Here is a 14,153-nt window from a genome sequence, read left to right as displayed (position 1 = left end):
AGTGGGTAGCACTCTCGCCTCTGAGTCTGAAGATTGTGGGTTCAAGTCCCACTCCAGAGACTGAAGCACAAAATCTAAGCTGACACTCCCAGTGCTGTACTGAGGGAGTGCTGCACTGTCAGAGCTGCCGTCTTTTGGATGAGACGTTAAACCGAGGCCCCATCTGCCCTCTCAGTTGGACGTAAAAGATCCAATGGCACTATTTTGAAGGGAGCAAGGGAGTTCTCCCCAGTGTCCTGGCCAATATTTACCCATCAACCAGTATCACTAAAAAAAATAGATGAACTGGTCATCATCTCATTGCTGTTTGTGGAACCATGCTGTGTGCAAATTGGCAGCCGCATTTCCTACATTATAATAGTGACGACACTTCAAAAGTACTTAATTGGCTGTAAAGCACTTTGGGACGCCCTGAGGTCGCGAAATGCACTATATAAATGCTAGACTTTCTTTTTAACATGATAAAAATGTCCCATGGCACTTCACAAGATACATGAGGAAAGCACACTGAGCCAAGGGAGGAAAGAGTAAGAAGAGTTGACAACCCTCACCCACCCAGTCCCAGAAAGGTGCTGTTACTGTGCTTCAGGCTATGACCCAGTGACAGGTTTTAAGTTGACATGTATAGCCAAATTGATAGAGCATAAATCCCAGGAGGTGATATTGAGCCTGTACAATGCACTGGTACGACCACATCTGGAGTACTGTGTACAATCCTGGTCGCCGTACTACAGCAAGGATATCCAGGTATTGGAAAAGGGCAAACAACTGGTTAACTTAAGTCATCAGAGATAATAGAATCTGATTATTCTGGAGATGAGAGGACTCAGGAAATAGTCTGCAAGTATTAAAGATTCTTAAGGGAATATGTGCACTGAACTCTATATGTTCAAGATTGCCACAAACTCCAGAACCACTATACACACGATTATTAGATGTTGGTGAAGGGGAGTGGAGAAGAGAGTGAGGGAGAGTGCATGAGCAAACGATTCTTAACATTTACTTCCGATTTGCATACGTGCACAAGTTTTAGTATATGTAGTTTACTCACATTTCCAGCTGTATTCATAACAGATTTGATTTCCCGTTTACAGGCTTTCAAAGATTTCATCTGGACATAAGCTCTCACTTTACACTGCAATCAAAACGTGGACAAGTCATGTAGGGAGAACGAGAACATTTATACAGTCAAAAAGACCATTAAAAAAAATTGACCAAAGCAAATACTGTGAAATCCATTCACATCTAAAAATTTTAATATTTTGTGCTTTTCCTGACACTTTCTAGGCTGTTTATATGCACAGTGTTATGATGGGGTGTTTCCCCCCCCCCCCCCCCTATCAATTTACTATTATGGTCTTTTAGTTCGGGTTGGGGAAGGAGGGAAAAATTTATACGCTTGAAAAATAAAACTAGATACTTATATCCATGTCAGTGAAGCATGTACATGGCCTTTACACTACATCTTTCCATCAGTGTTGATATAAATATTTCAGAGAAATAAAAGTAAGATATCTAATCAGCTCTATTTGTACTGGCTGAACTCAATTAAACAGTTAATGAAAAATAAAAGGACTCCCGAGACCCAGTGGAGATAAATTATTCACATACCTGATGAATTTTAGACTTTGTAGCTTCTACCATAACTCCAGCATCAACCTTCTGATTAGTGCCTTCTTTGTAACCCTTTGTCCAAATTACAACAGTGAGAAGTGACTTTAGTATATCAATTTTACACAGCTGTATACTGTAAGCTTAATGAACACACATTATGGATAAGACTTAATTAGTTTCTCCCCCACATGACAAGCAAATCTTTTCTGAATATATTCTTCAGATTCTGTTGTCCCCAAACTGGCCCACACTTTCACTTGGTGAAACAATTTCTAGATACTCACACAGTCGCATTTAGATCTATTGTTGAGACAGTGGATTGGTGATTTTTTAAAAATACCAACACCAGAAAGGTACAAGGAGCAACCTTAAAGCAAATCCACTTTGAACACTGTCCTGCTGATGTCACCTTGCTGATTTTCTAAGCATCTATTTCAGGTCTTTTTTTGCTTTAAAGTTTCACTTTTAAATCTTAAATCAATTAAGTGATAATGAGGAATTTGCCATATACAACAGTGCAAGTACCTTCTCTGCATAGTTTGTGATCAGGAGTGCAGCAGGTGGTGGCAGCAGTCAGGGTTCAAGCTGGAGGTCGCACTGAGGTGCAAAAGTGTCCAAGATCAGAGTTATGCAGATCCAAGAATTAATAAAATAACTTGCATTTATAAAGCACCTTTAACGTAGTAAAACGTCCCACGGCGCTTCACGGGAGCGTAATCAAGACAAAATTTGACACCGTGCTACCTAGAGAGATTTTAGGGCATGTGAGCAAAAGCTTAGTCAAAGAGGAAGGTTTTAAGGAGCGACTTAAAAGAGAGAGAGGTAGAGATGCAGAAAGGTTTAAGAGATGGAATTCTAGAATTTTTGGGGCCTAGGCAGCTGAAGGCACGGCCGCCAATGGCAGAGCAAAGGGAATCGGGGGTGCACGAGAGGCCAGAATTGGAGGAATGCAGGGATCTCGGAGTGTTGTAGGGCTGGAGGAGGTTACAGAGATAGGGGAGGGAGAGGCCATGGAAGGATTTGAAAACAAGGATAAGAATTTTGAAATCGAGGCAGTGTCAGACTGGGAGCCAATGTAGGTCAGCGAGCTCAGGGGTGATGGGGGAGCGGGACTTGGTGCAAATTAGGATATGGGCAGAAGAGTTTTGGATGATAAAAGAGTGGTGGGTGTTGCTTGTGGAGAAAAGGTACAAGGAAAAGTCTTCATAAACCTTGCCCCTCATGTACTAGATTTAAAATTTGAATGTTGTGTGCAGGCCGTATGGTGCATGCCTCCGTACATGGGTCTCCTCATCAACTGAATGCCAGGTTTGGGTAGGCCAAGGAATTTCTTGTATGTCAGGTTTCTTAAATCAAGTTGCAGGCTTAAGTAGGCACAGAACTGTGAGATCATGTCATTTCCTCTCTAGGCCTGTCAGTATCTGGTGGGGATCTAAGCTGTATTGGAATCAGGGATGATGTTCTGTTGATGTTGGTGGAGAATGGTCATGCTGGCTGCTGTTCTTTTTCGTACAATCCGATTGGTGAAAGATAACAAATCATTAGATATGTGCCAAATGGGATAATCAACGAGAAAAGATTCAAATATTTATTATGTAAAAGGATCACCTTGAGTGAGTAGTCTTTAAGAGGCATGCGAGGCTACAGATTTAGACAGTCTCTGAGAAAGGCATCTATAGCCCAATGAATCAGCCATGGCTTAAAGATGGCGGTTGGTAGAATATCCGAAATCCACAAAAGCAATTGACAATGCGAGCGCCACAGACAGACACAGAGATGCTGATAGCAACACCCACACAGGTCCCTTTCCTGTGTGCTGTTGCGACCCAGGGCAACTCCCCTCGTTCTTGCATCCCCCCCTTGGAGGGATTATTTTGCTTACAGCCGGCACCTCCCAGAATGGCACGTAGAAGAGTAATAACTACACCTGGGGTGAAATCTCAAGCTTCAGTTTCCAGTGGGCCTGCTGCTATCCAAAATAAATGACAACAATGATGATCATTTTGGCCACTGCAGGTGTTGTGCAGATTGGAGTACTTTTCATCAGTAATGGGGGAAATAATCTTAAACTATTGCTTGCCAAGATCAGTCACAATCCCACATAATGACCAACACGTATAGAAAAGACTCAGACAAGAGCTGTTGCAGAAGTCAGTCAAGTCACCTGAAAGCTAAATAAGCATCTCAGAAACTATCATGGGATCTGTGACTCCCATGAATAAGATTCAGCCTTAGTTATAAAGCATCCTGAGCTGCTGAAACCATGAGAACATCTGGCAAAGGAACAGAACCAGTCAGGGACCAATCCTTTAAGACATAAGATTAAGTTCAAAAATTTAGTTTTGTTTGTTTTCTTTAGGAGCTGAGGAGAAACCGTTGCTTTTGGTCTCACTTTAAGGAGTCAGCCTTGGCACAGTGGTAGCACACTCATTCAAGTCAGGTGACCATGGATTCAAGTCCAGAGACTTGAGCATATAATCTAGGCCAAGGAAATTGAGGATGAACTTAGCAAAATAGAGAATCAACCAACTCAAATGAAAGAAAACCTAAACTGACAGCTCTGAAAACAGTAAAACATGTTCAGAGGCTGGGTATCAGACAAGTAACATCACTAACTCTGCAAAAACAGAGCTCATACCAACTTCAAAAATATTTAAACTCTTTAAAACTATTACACAAGCACAAAGAATCACACCTACAGTTTAACTGTAAAGAAACTTCTCCTATTGTGCCAACAAAATGGTTGAGAATGACGGGTTAAAAACAACTGAATAGGTTTCCAGGCCGAACCCCTAATAGATAGCGGGGTTGGTTGGGTAGGTTGAGGTGGGCCACATACTCCTTCACAACATGGCACTGATCTTAAATCCTGGCAATACAATGTTAATTCACAGCCTCAAGGCAACCTCTCTAATTCACACTCCTACCACAAAGCCATTTCCCCCACACTCATTAGTGGCAAACGAGAAGTTTTGTACTGTGCATCAGTCTGCATTTGGGGCTTCACTGGATCAACCAACTTCATTTCATTTGCAACCCCAAACGAACAATTGACTCCTGGTCTGGAGTCTGAGTGCACTCATCGGGAGTTGCCCTGCTTTACAACACCTTTTAGACCTCCTCAAATCGTTAAATCTTGATGTTTGCCTCTCTGCTAATGTCAGCAGGTCACTGTTACCATTCCAAACAGTTTAGATATACTGACCTCATTGGACTTGCCATTTTTGTTGTTTCCTTGTGAAATCATTTTCTCCAGAACTGCAAGCAGCAGTAAAGCTTTCTCAGGCTGGTACGTCAATAGATAAAGGTCAACAAGTAAGAAACACAAAGCCTGGGCAAATTTCTCTTCTGTTTAAAGGTTGGGGATGGAAAGAAAAAAAATCATATTTTAGTGATCAGAGCACCAGCACCTCAAGCCCAAATAGATATGCACAGCTTTGTCAGTCATATCATGCTTTAGTGGTATCCAGCTTTTACAGCACCACTGAAAGTAAGGTTTACATAGCTCTGGGTTAACTTCCAAAAGTAGCACTGTTACTTCAGATCTGCTCACATCAATTATTTTTGGTTGACATCTCTTACTAGAAACATTTACAGTATGCTCCATAAGGATAATAGGGCAGCATTAGTGGAGCACCAATATATAGCACCATGAAACTCAATCCCCCTCCCCATCTCAATAATATTACTATGCAGGAAATTAATGACCTAAAAGATTTTTTTTTAAACCTGACTGGACGGAATCCCCTGTTTATCCTCATCCTTTCTCTTATACTGGTTTCTATACATGCTCAGAAAGAAAACGCTCCCATGTTTGCAAATGACAGCAAACTGGAAGGGACTGCCAACAACCTGGAACCACCTGATCATATAAAGATTGTGGAGCTGGACTGACGGTAGATGCCATTCAATAGGGGAAAATGCAAAGTCATGAGAATGGAAAAGAATAATAAAGGGGTAATGCAAGCTAAATGGTATTATTGTATAGGATACAACACAGGAAAGGGATTGGGGGGTAATTGATGGACAGATCATTGAAGACAACAGCACAGTGTTCAGAAGCAGTAAAGATACCAAATAAGATCTTGGGTTATAGAAGAATAGAGCACAAATCTCTGGTCTGGCCCCACCTGATATACTGTGTACAACTGTGGTCACATATTGAGAATAGACATCTAAGCATTGGAGAGGATGCCATGAGGGACAACTAAACTGATGGGACTTTTACACCAGCAAACAACAGGCTCAGGACAATCCCTATTCAAGATTCTAAAGGGTACAGACAAGATAAAGGTCAATAAGTTTAACAGTTATAAATTCTTGAGAGGATATTGCCTCAAACTTAGAAGAGGGAGGGTGAAAAGCCAGTTTAGAATTAACGTCTTTACACAGAGGGCAGTGAATGTATAGAATGGATTTTTTGCAAGGGAGGCAGTGAAAGCTGATAGTTATCCAACTGTTCCAACTTGCTGATACTATCAGGTGAAAACTTTGAGAGGGATTGAGGGATATTGTCTAGACAGTAGGACCGGCCTGACCTTTTCCCGTCCTCTACATTCCTATCTTCCCAAAAGCTCAGCCGTTAAGTTTTCATAAAACAGTAAAACATTTATCCCCACAACTAGCTTAACAGACCAGGTATAAACATAAATATCATGACTCGGATCAATAATGGACAGATGAATAAGTTACTGGAATGCAGCCATTTTAAAAGGAGAGTGGATCAAGAAATACCTACCAAAGGGCTCTATGAATTGATAGAGCTTTTCTCCAATTGATATAGCTTCAGTGTACTGGCGTAGATGGTAAAGAATGATTGCTTGGTTGTAATAAAGCATGCTGTTCTCAACGTCATCCAGTCCATCTATTTCTTCCACTGTGGAATGGACCTAAAAAAAAAAATCCAATAGTTTGGTGTTACCCAAGAACCATTTAACGCCAATTCTACCATTTTCAACTCGCTCCTGAAACAGATACTACAGATACAAAAAAAAACTGACCACTGAGAAACCTCCTCTGCCTTCCCTCGTTAGCCCCCGCCTTCCTCAGCCAGCCCACACCTTTCCCTGCACTACTTGCCCTCATTCCACATCGCCCCCCCCCCCCCCCCCTCCTCCTCTTCCACCACTCCCCCCCTCACCCTGTCTCGCTGTTGGGACAGGCATGTCAACTTGCAAAAGAAAAATAAGGCCTGGGAGCAGAACACAGGGAAATGCAGGTGCGGAACGCACTGTGTAAATCGTGTCAAATAGTTGAGGGTATGCCCCAGATTTGTCAGCATGTTGTAAGTCGGAGTTTTAGCGTTGCTCATTTTCCCCAAGAAGCATACAATAATTCCTTTACCTCGAAATTCACAATATCTGAATCAAGAAAATTATCAGTAACTTTTCTCAATGGGTCGTGGTAGCTATGACATGAGATTTTTTCTTATGCAACATAATTCCACAGATTTTTTTGGCGAAATGAGACAGAGGAAAAACTGAAAGAAAGATTTTGCAGGATATTATTGATGAAAATTAGAAAATAACCAATCGGAAAACATAAAAAAAACAGACTGAACCAATGAGGAAAACAATTCTGGATGATCACTGGAAGAACAAAGGGGAAAGGTAGATGTAATGTCCTACAAAGTGTCTTTCCAACATGGTTTACTCTGTGACTATTGAGGCAGAGACTAGGTCATTTGAAAGGAAATTGTATTAAGTATTTGAAAAGAACATAAAGGGATAAGGGGAAAGGGAAATGAGATCAGAGTACATAGATCCAGTTGAAGAGCTTGCGTGCTGATGGGTGTGATGGGCCAAATGGCCTCTTTCTGTACTGTAATTTAGCTGATTCTAAATCTTCAAGTGCACAGATGATACCAGCACACAAGGGAAGATCACTACATTGTGAAGGATTTAAATCTTTTAAGTACTTGAGCCAGGAAATGGCAAACACATCTTGATGTTAAGTGTAAAATGATTATCAATGCAAGGTACCCAAAGAGGCTCAGCATGTAGATCACCAAACAGTGGTTGCAGTGTGAATCTATGAAATCACATGTTTAGATGCTGGTTTAAAATAAAGGTTAGTAAATTAGAGAGACAGACCATAAATCCAAGGAGGTTGTATTGTTGTGTAAAGCATTGGCCAGACTCAATCTAACCTACTGTTTGTAGCTCTGGTCATTATAAGGAGAAGATTATTGGCCTCAAGGGGGCAGTCCTTCTGCGCTGTGATTTCGATAATTCTATGATCCCTAAAATTTTATGGAAATCGGAGGGAGACACACAATTAGTCCTTTTGGTAACCATTGAGAAAGGTAACCTATTTGAACGTCTTGATGGAATTTAATTCCCTGGATAGCTACTGCAATTTATTACTACAAGAAAGACAACTTCCACTGAAAAAAGGTTCTTCCCATTGCCATTGGGTAAAGAGTGACTGGAGAAAGTGTCACAGCAATTTGCCTGAAGGCACATTCTTTCCTAACGTTTTACAAAGGACAAATATAGAAAGGCTGAAAACACTACTTGGTGGTTCTTCGTTCTTACCTGATTTTTCAGCAGGTTGAGAGTCTGTCTCAAGGTATCCGTCAAAGTCTGCCCATTTTTGTAGAACTCCACCACTGCTTTATTCAGAGATATTTTGTAATCATCTTTGTTTAGTTCTTGCAGGTGACTCAAATACTGCAGACAAGTGTCAAACTGTCCAGACTATAGCAAAATGTGAAAAACAATATGTGAACACAACTACTGTCTGCAGCAAACAATCTTCTAGAACCTCATGCCAATTATTCCAATTAGACACTGATACAGTTTAAATAATTTATAGTGCTCAGGAACAACAAACAAACTAGCAATGATGGCCAGGGGGAGAGAGAGAGTGAGAGCACAGAAGAGAATGAGGAAACAGCACATGATGCAGTGTCCTGCCATTCCTACGACATGCTTCATTGTAAAACCCCATACCTTTTTCATTTGAAACTTCAGATAAACTAAAATACTGTGAATTTAAAATGGATGGATGTGCTAATTGTGTGTATGTATGTGGGGGGAGGGGAGACAAACTACAAGCATAAGTACCAGAAACAGCTACACTTTTATAGGTCCTGATCCAGCCAGTTTCCCCTACAGTCATATTTGCTTATATTCATAAAGTCACCAGGAATTATCTCGACAATGGGGAGGAAAAGACAATGTAACTTGCTACAGCTATCTTAAGGAGTGTTTTAGGCAAACAGGTCAACAGACACCCAAGGGGCTACTGTTCAAGCCCCATTTAAGCGAATGACTGAATTAATTTCACAATTGCTGTCTTTTGAGGAAGAACCTCTAGTCTAGCATATCAAAGCCGAACTTTATCATGATCTAAGTACTGCTGCTTTTTCTTATTCTCCAGTTCCCTGTTTGTCTGCCCATTGCCTCATTGCAACAATGAGAGGAACTACGTGCAGCAAGAGTTTCCACATCATGCTCATCAAAGTCTTGGTTAAAAGACTCTGAATGAAGAACTCCATGACTTGATCACAAATATTGTACTATTGGTTGCTTTGTGTTTTTTCTCCTTCTGTATCATTATTTGCCTTGTAGATAAATCTGACTCTTAGTTTTAGCCTGAATGTTGCTGCCTGATGTGTGTTTTCCACCTTTCAGAATGGAAGAGAGAGCTTGGTAAATAACCTGCTTGATCCACTGTGGTAAAAGGATAACTGTGGCACGTTATTCCTCTTCATGTCACACTTAAGACATTAAGTTTCAGATCATAGGAGATACACAAGCCTGTTTATGGAAACTACCTTTTTGCTGTCAACGCTAATGAAAACAGCCCCAATTGTAATGACCCAAAAGACAGTAGTAGTTACTTGGTCGTGGAGCTCAATGGATGAGAATAAATTGTACATGAATTAAAAAAAAGGAAAAAGTAGGTTCCAGTTGCCATTGTCCTTAGCAGCTGTGTATTTCACTGTCATTCTCAACAAGGTAACACTTACTGTGTAAGCTTGATAGGCATTGTTTGCAAGCTCCTTTTCATGGTCAGCAACTCCTGAAGACAGAGAATTGTTCTCTGTTTTCCCACCAGTACCCTGATCTGCAACACAAAACAAAGACAATTAATTATTCAACATATCTATTCTAGTGCCACTCACATGACTGTCTCTGATTTTTCTTCACATTGAGGATCTGTTAATTTTTTTAGGACCAATGCCAGAAATACAGCTAAACTTCAGCAAAATGAAAGCACACCACAGCATTTTCCTCAAAGGTACCAGCCTATGAGTTTTCTGAGGTCACAGATATGATACACGGGGAAAATGCAGTGGAAGCGGTGAACATGGACTTTCAGAAAGTCTTTGACAAGGTACCAGGTGATTGTTGAAGGAGATTAAGGAGGTATGGAGCTAGGGGAAGGATAGAACATTGGATTAAAAGCTGGTTAGAAGGGAGGAAACCAGTTGGGAGTTAAGGGCAGTATCTCGAGAGTGGTTGGAGTAGGTAGCGGTATTCCGCAGGATTCTGTCTGCAAGCACTTCTTTTCATCGTGTACAATGATTTGGACATAGGGCCAGAAGGAGTGGTGTCCACATTTCCAGACGATACTAAAATGAGAGGCATAATGAATAATTCTGAGGATCAAAGGAAGCTGCAAAGGGATATTGATAAGATGGTGAAATAGACAAAAAAGTGTCAGATGGAATTTAATGTCACGGAGTGTGAGGTGGTATATTTGGGTTTTAAAAAAAATAATACTTTGAATGGGGGATGGTTGAGTGATGTGAATAACAGAAGGATTTGGGGGTTCAGGTTCACAAGACATTAAAAGCAGCACCTCAAGTGGATAAGACCATAGGAATAGCTAATGGAATACTGGGTTTTATGGCTAGAGGTATAGAGTATAAAAATCGAGATATAATGGTGAATCTACGTAAGCCTTAGTAAGACCGCAGTTGGAGAACTGTATGCAGTTTTGCAGAGATGCTGGCTTGATTTGTGTTAAATGTAAGGAATCTTACAACACCAGGTTATAGTCCAACAGTTCTATTTGAAAATCACAAGCTTTCGGAGCTTACCTACTTCGTCAGGTGAGTGAGTGAGTGATGAACTCACCTGACGGAGGAGGTAAGCTCCGAAAGCTTGTGATTTTCAAATAAAACGGTTGGACTATAACCTGTTGTAAGATTCCTTACATTTGTCCACCCCAGTCCATCACCGGCATCTCCACATCTTGATTTGTGTTGCTTGTGGCCACTGTCCCTTTAACGCTTCAACAACAACCTGCATTTATATAGCACCTTTAACACAGTAAAAGGTTCCACAGGACAGAAGCTCAATCAGGTAAAAATTCTAAGTTCTATTAGTGAAATGAGCTATACTCATACATTCCACGATCCTACTATTTCCAGCGGATTAAGTTTTGAAACCTAGACAGGCAATGTTGAGATAAAATTATCTACCTAGGCAACTGCAGGCTCAACAGCAATTACAGGAAAAATAACAGAATCTATTCAAATGGCCAGGCTGGAGAACAATCTGCAGAATAATATTCTAAGAAAATGCCAGCAGGAATCCAGAAGTGGTAGGTTCTGCTTGACAAACCACCTTGACTTCTCCACCTCTTTGAAATGCTCCCAAAAACAATTTTGCCTTGCTGTCCCTCTCCCTTTCTTCAAATGCCTCTTTAAACACTCTCTTTAAGCAACCATTCACTTCTTTTCCTCTTCCCTCCAAATCCCTTACCATTATCTGCTTGGATCTTCTTTCTCGCCTGTAAATCAGACATTCTTAAATACGGGACCCATTAGAAAAATGCAAGTCATTGTTCTGTTCCAAAGCATAAACTGAAGTTATCATATTGACAAAACACTGCGAAACATTCAGTGCCACCAGAGTTCTGTGAGCTTAAGTCATGTGCTTAAACAACTTTGCTTGGCCTAAGATTGTATCGTTCAACAGTTATTTATAGCCTTCATATTCTAGGAAATATAAACAGCATACCGTGCCATCTTTAGATAGACATGCAATTAGAATACAGATCCAGTGCAAAACCCAAGTCACCATGTGACCAAAATCCCACTCAGCTCAAGACTTGCCATGACGATACCACCTAATGTCCATAATATAGAATTTCACTTGGTCCTCATCTCACATGAAATATGTATTATAGGAACATAGGAACAGGAGTAGGCCATTCAGCCCCTCGAGCCCGCTCTGCCATTTGATAAGATCATGGCTGATCTGTGATCTAGTTCCATATACCTGCCTTTGGCCCATATCCCTTAATACCTTTGGATGGCAAAAAACTATCTATCTCAGATTTAAAATTAACAATTGAGCTAGCATCAATTGCCGTTTGCGGAAGAGAGTTCCAAACTTCTACTGTGTAGAAGTGTTTTCTAATCTCACTCCTAAAAATCAGACCTTAGCATCCCCAAACACTAAAAAATTTACAAATTTTACACACAGACACTGAATACAAAAGCGAGGAACAGATGTTAAATTTGAACAAGATGCAAGCTGATAACGGCACGGCGAGGATAACAAGGCAACTGGGACCTTGGTGGATGACGGGACCAACAGTCTTAACCAATTGCTTAACCAATGATATTTAAGGATTGAGAAAGAGACAGAGGAACGACATAGAAGGAAATAGGGTGAATTAGAGTCAAATCAGGTACAGAAAAAGAAACAGAGAGGGAAAGGTCAGAGCTTACAGTCTTCAGGATGTAGGCATCGGTGGCATGGCCGGCATTTATTGCTCATCCCTAATTGCCCTTGAGAAGGTGGTGGTGAGCCGCCTTCTTGAACCGCTGCAGTCCTTGTGGTGAAGGTTCTCCCTACCGAGAAGCACTGTGGGAGTTCCAAGCTTTTGACCCAGCGACGATGAAGGAACAGCGATATACATCCAAGTCACGATGGTGAGAGACAGAGGGAAACTTGGAGGTGATGGTGTTCCCATGTACCAGCTATCCTTGCCCTTCTAGGTGGTTGAGGTTCTGGGTTTAGGAAGTGCTGATACCAGGAACGAGCAGTTTAGTTATTAAGAGCCACTCAAAAAATGTAGGCTTTCTTAACAACAACGAAGGAGATTAAGGGCAATCTAATAATAGGTTTCAACATTTTGGAACATTTTAAGAGGGTAAATAGTGAAAGATGGCCATAGACTGATTATGACGACGAGAAAAACAAAGTGTGGGGGTAGGGGAAGGAGTTAGAAGAAATGTTTTAAAAACATTAGAATGCATTACAACAAATGGCTATTGAGATGGAGAATATAATGTTACTTAAAAGGGAATTGGATAAGTGTTTGAAAAGGTACATCAAAGGATACAAGGAACAGGCGTGGAAAAGTGATTATAGAGGGGAGTGCTCCAGTTGCAGAGTTATTGCCTGCACAGACAGGGGCATGAAGTTATTCCGATTTATGCATTCCAGCGCAGTTTTGTTGAAAACTTCGGTTCTGTTAGAGTGTCACACCACCTCAACAGACCGTATTTATACCCTGATGTGTTGACTGCTCTGTTATTGGGCCGATGGAACAGCATTTCCCCCTCGCTTACCATTAATCCGACTGTTTATTAGTTACTTTTTCCAACATGGTAAACACCAGGTTCCAGAACAAATTCACCAGCCCAATAATTCAGGTATCCTAATTCAGTTGTTGATTTCTGCCCCATTTTCCTTGCGGTTGTGTGGGCAAAACAAGAAGAAACACCCGGCCCATCCCCCGGCCCCCGACCCCAGGCCCCCTCACACCCGGCCCCCGACCCCAGGCCCCCTCACACCCGGCCCCCGACCCCAGGCCCCCTCACACCCGGCCCCCGACCCCAGGCCCCCTCACACCCGGCCCCCGACCCCAGGCCCCCTCACACCCGGCCCCCGACCCCCTCACACCCGGCCCGACCCCCGGCCCCCTCACACCCGGCCCGACCCCCGGCCCCCTCACACCCGGCCCGACCCCCGGCCCCCTCACACCCGGCCCGACCCCCGGCCCCCGACCCCCTCACACCCGGCCCGACCCCCGGCCCCCGACCCCCTCACACCCGGCCCGACCCCCGGCCCCCTCACACCCGGCCCGACCCCCGGCCCCCTCACACCCGGCCCGACCCCCGGCCCCCTCACACCCGGCCCGACCCCCGGCCCCCTCACACCCGGCCCGACCCCCGGCCCCCGACCCCCTCACACCCGACCCCCGGCCCCCTCACACCCGGCCCCCTCACACCCGGCCCGACCCCCGGCCCCCTCACACCCGGCCCGACCCCCGGCCCCCTCACACCCGGCCCGGCCCCCGACGCCCTCACACCCGGCCCGTCCCCCGGCCTCTCGCCCCAGGCCCCTCACACCCGGCCCGTCCCCCGGCGCCAGGCCACTCACCTCCATTACTTGCTGCACAAGTGTCCGACATGACGCCCGTCCGCCCCGGGTGCCGGGTGGGGGATTCCTGAGCCTCGGGCCCGGGTGGGGGATTCCTGAGCCTCGGGCCCGGGTGCCGCGTTTAGCCGAGACCCTGCGGCAGGTTCGGGAGATGTCGCCGGTAATGGCCGGCTCCCTCCGCGAATC

At 43.4% G+C, this 14,153-nt stretch overlaps 1 protein-coding gene across 2 annotated transcripts in view; it reads right to left on the bottom strand.

Moving 5' to 3' along the window:
- The window catches only part of cnot10 (CCR4-NOT transcription complex, subunit 10), a 35,715-nt gene extending 21,562 nt beyond the window's left edge, over positions 1 to 14,153 (bottom strand). The window contains exons 1-7 of one of the 2 annotated variants that reach the window (XM_067981747.1): positions 13,968 to 14,153; positions 9,590 to 9,687; positions 8,151 to 8,312; positions 6,353 to 6,503; positions 4,820 to 4,962; positions 1,612 to 1,686; positions 1,052 to 1,135 (exon numbers count right to left, since the gene is read on the bottom strand). In XM_067981747.1, coding sequence (XP_067837848.1) covers positions 1,052 to 1,135; positions 1,612 to 1,686; positions 4,820 to 4,962; positions 6,353 to 6,503; positions 8,151 to 8,312; positions 9,590 to 9,687; positions 13,968 to 13,998 — 744 coding nt within the window. In that variant the 5' untranslated portion in view covers positions 13,999 to 14,153. Of the gene's footprint in view, positions 1 to 1,051; positions 1,136 to 1,611; positions 1,687 to 4,819; positions 4,963 to 6,352; positions 6,504 to 8,150; positions 8,313 to 9,589; positions 9,688 to 11,333; positions 11,449 to 13,967 lie in introns of those variants that run through there. The other variant, XM_067981739.1, reaches the window with a different exon arrangement.

Source organism: Heptranchias perlo, chromosome 3, assembly GCF_035084215.1.
Source record: "Heptranchias perlo isolate sHepPer1 chromosome 3, sHepPer1.hap1, whole genome shotgun sequence".
Lineage (NCBI taxonomy): Eukaryota > Metazoa > Chordata > Chondrichthyes > Hexanchiformes > Hexanchidae > Heptranchias > Heptranchias perlo.
The sequence above is the reverse complement of the archived record's forward strand: the minus strand, read 5'-3'. Positions and strand labels throughout refer to the sequence as shown.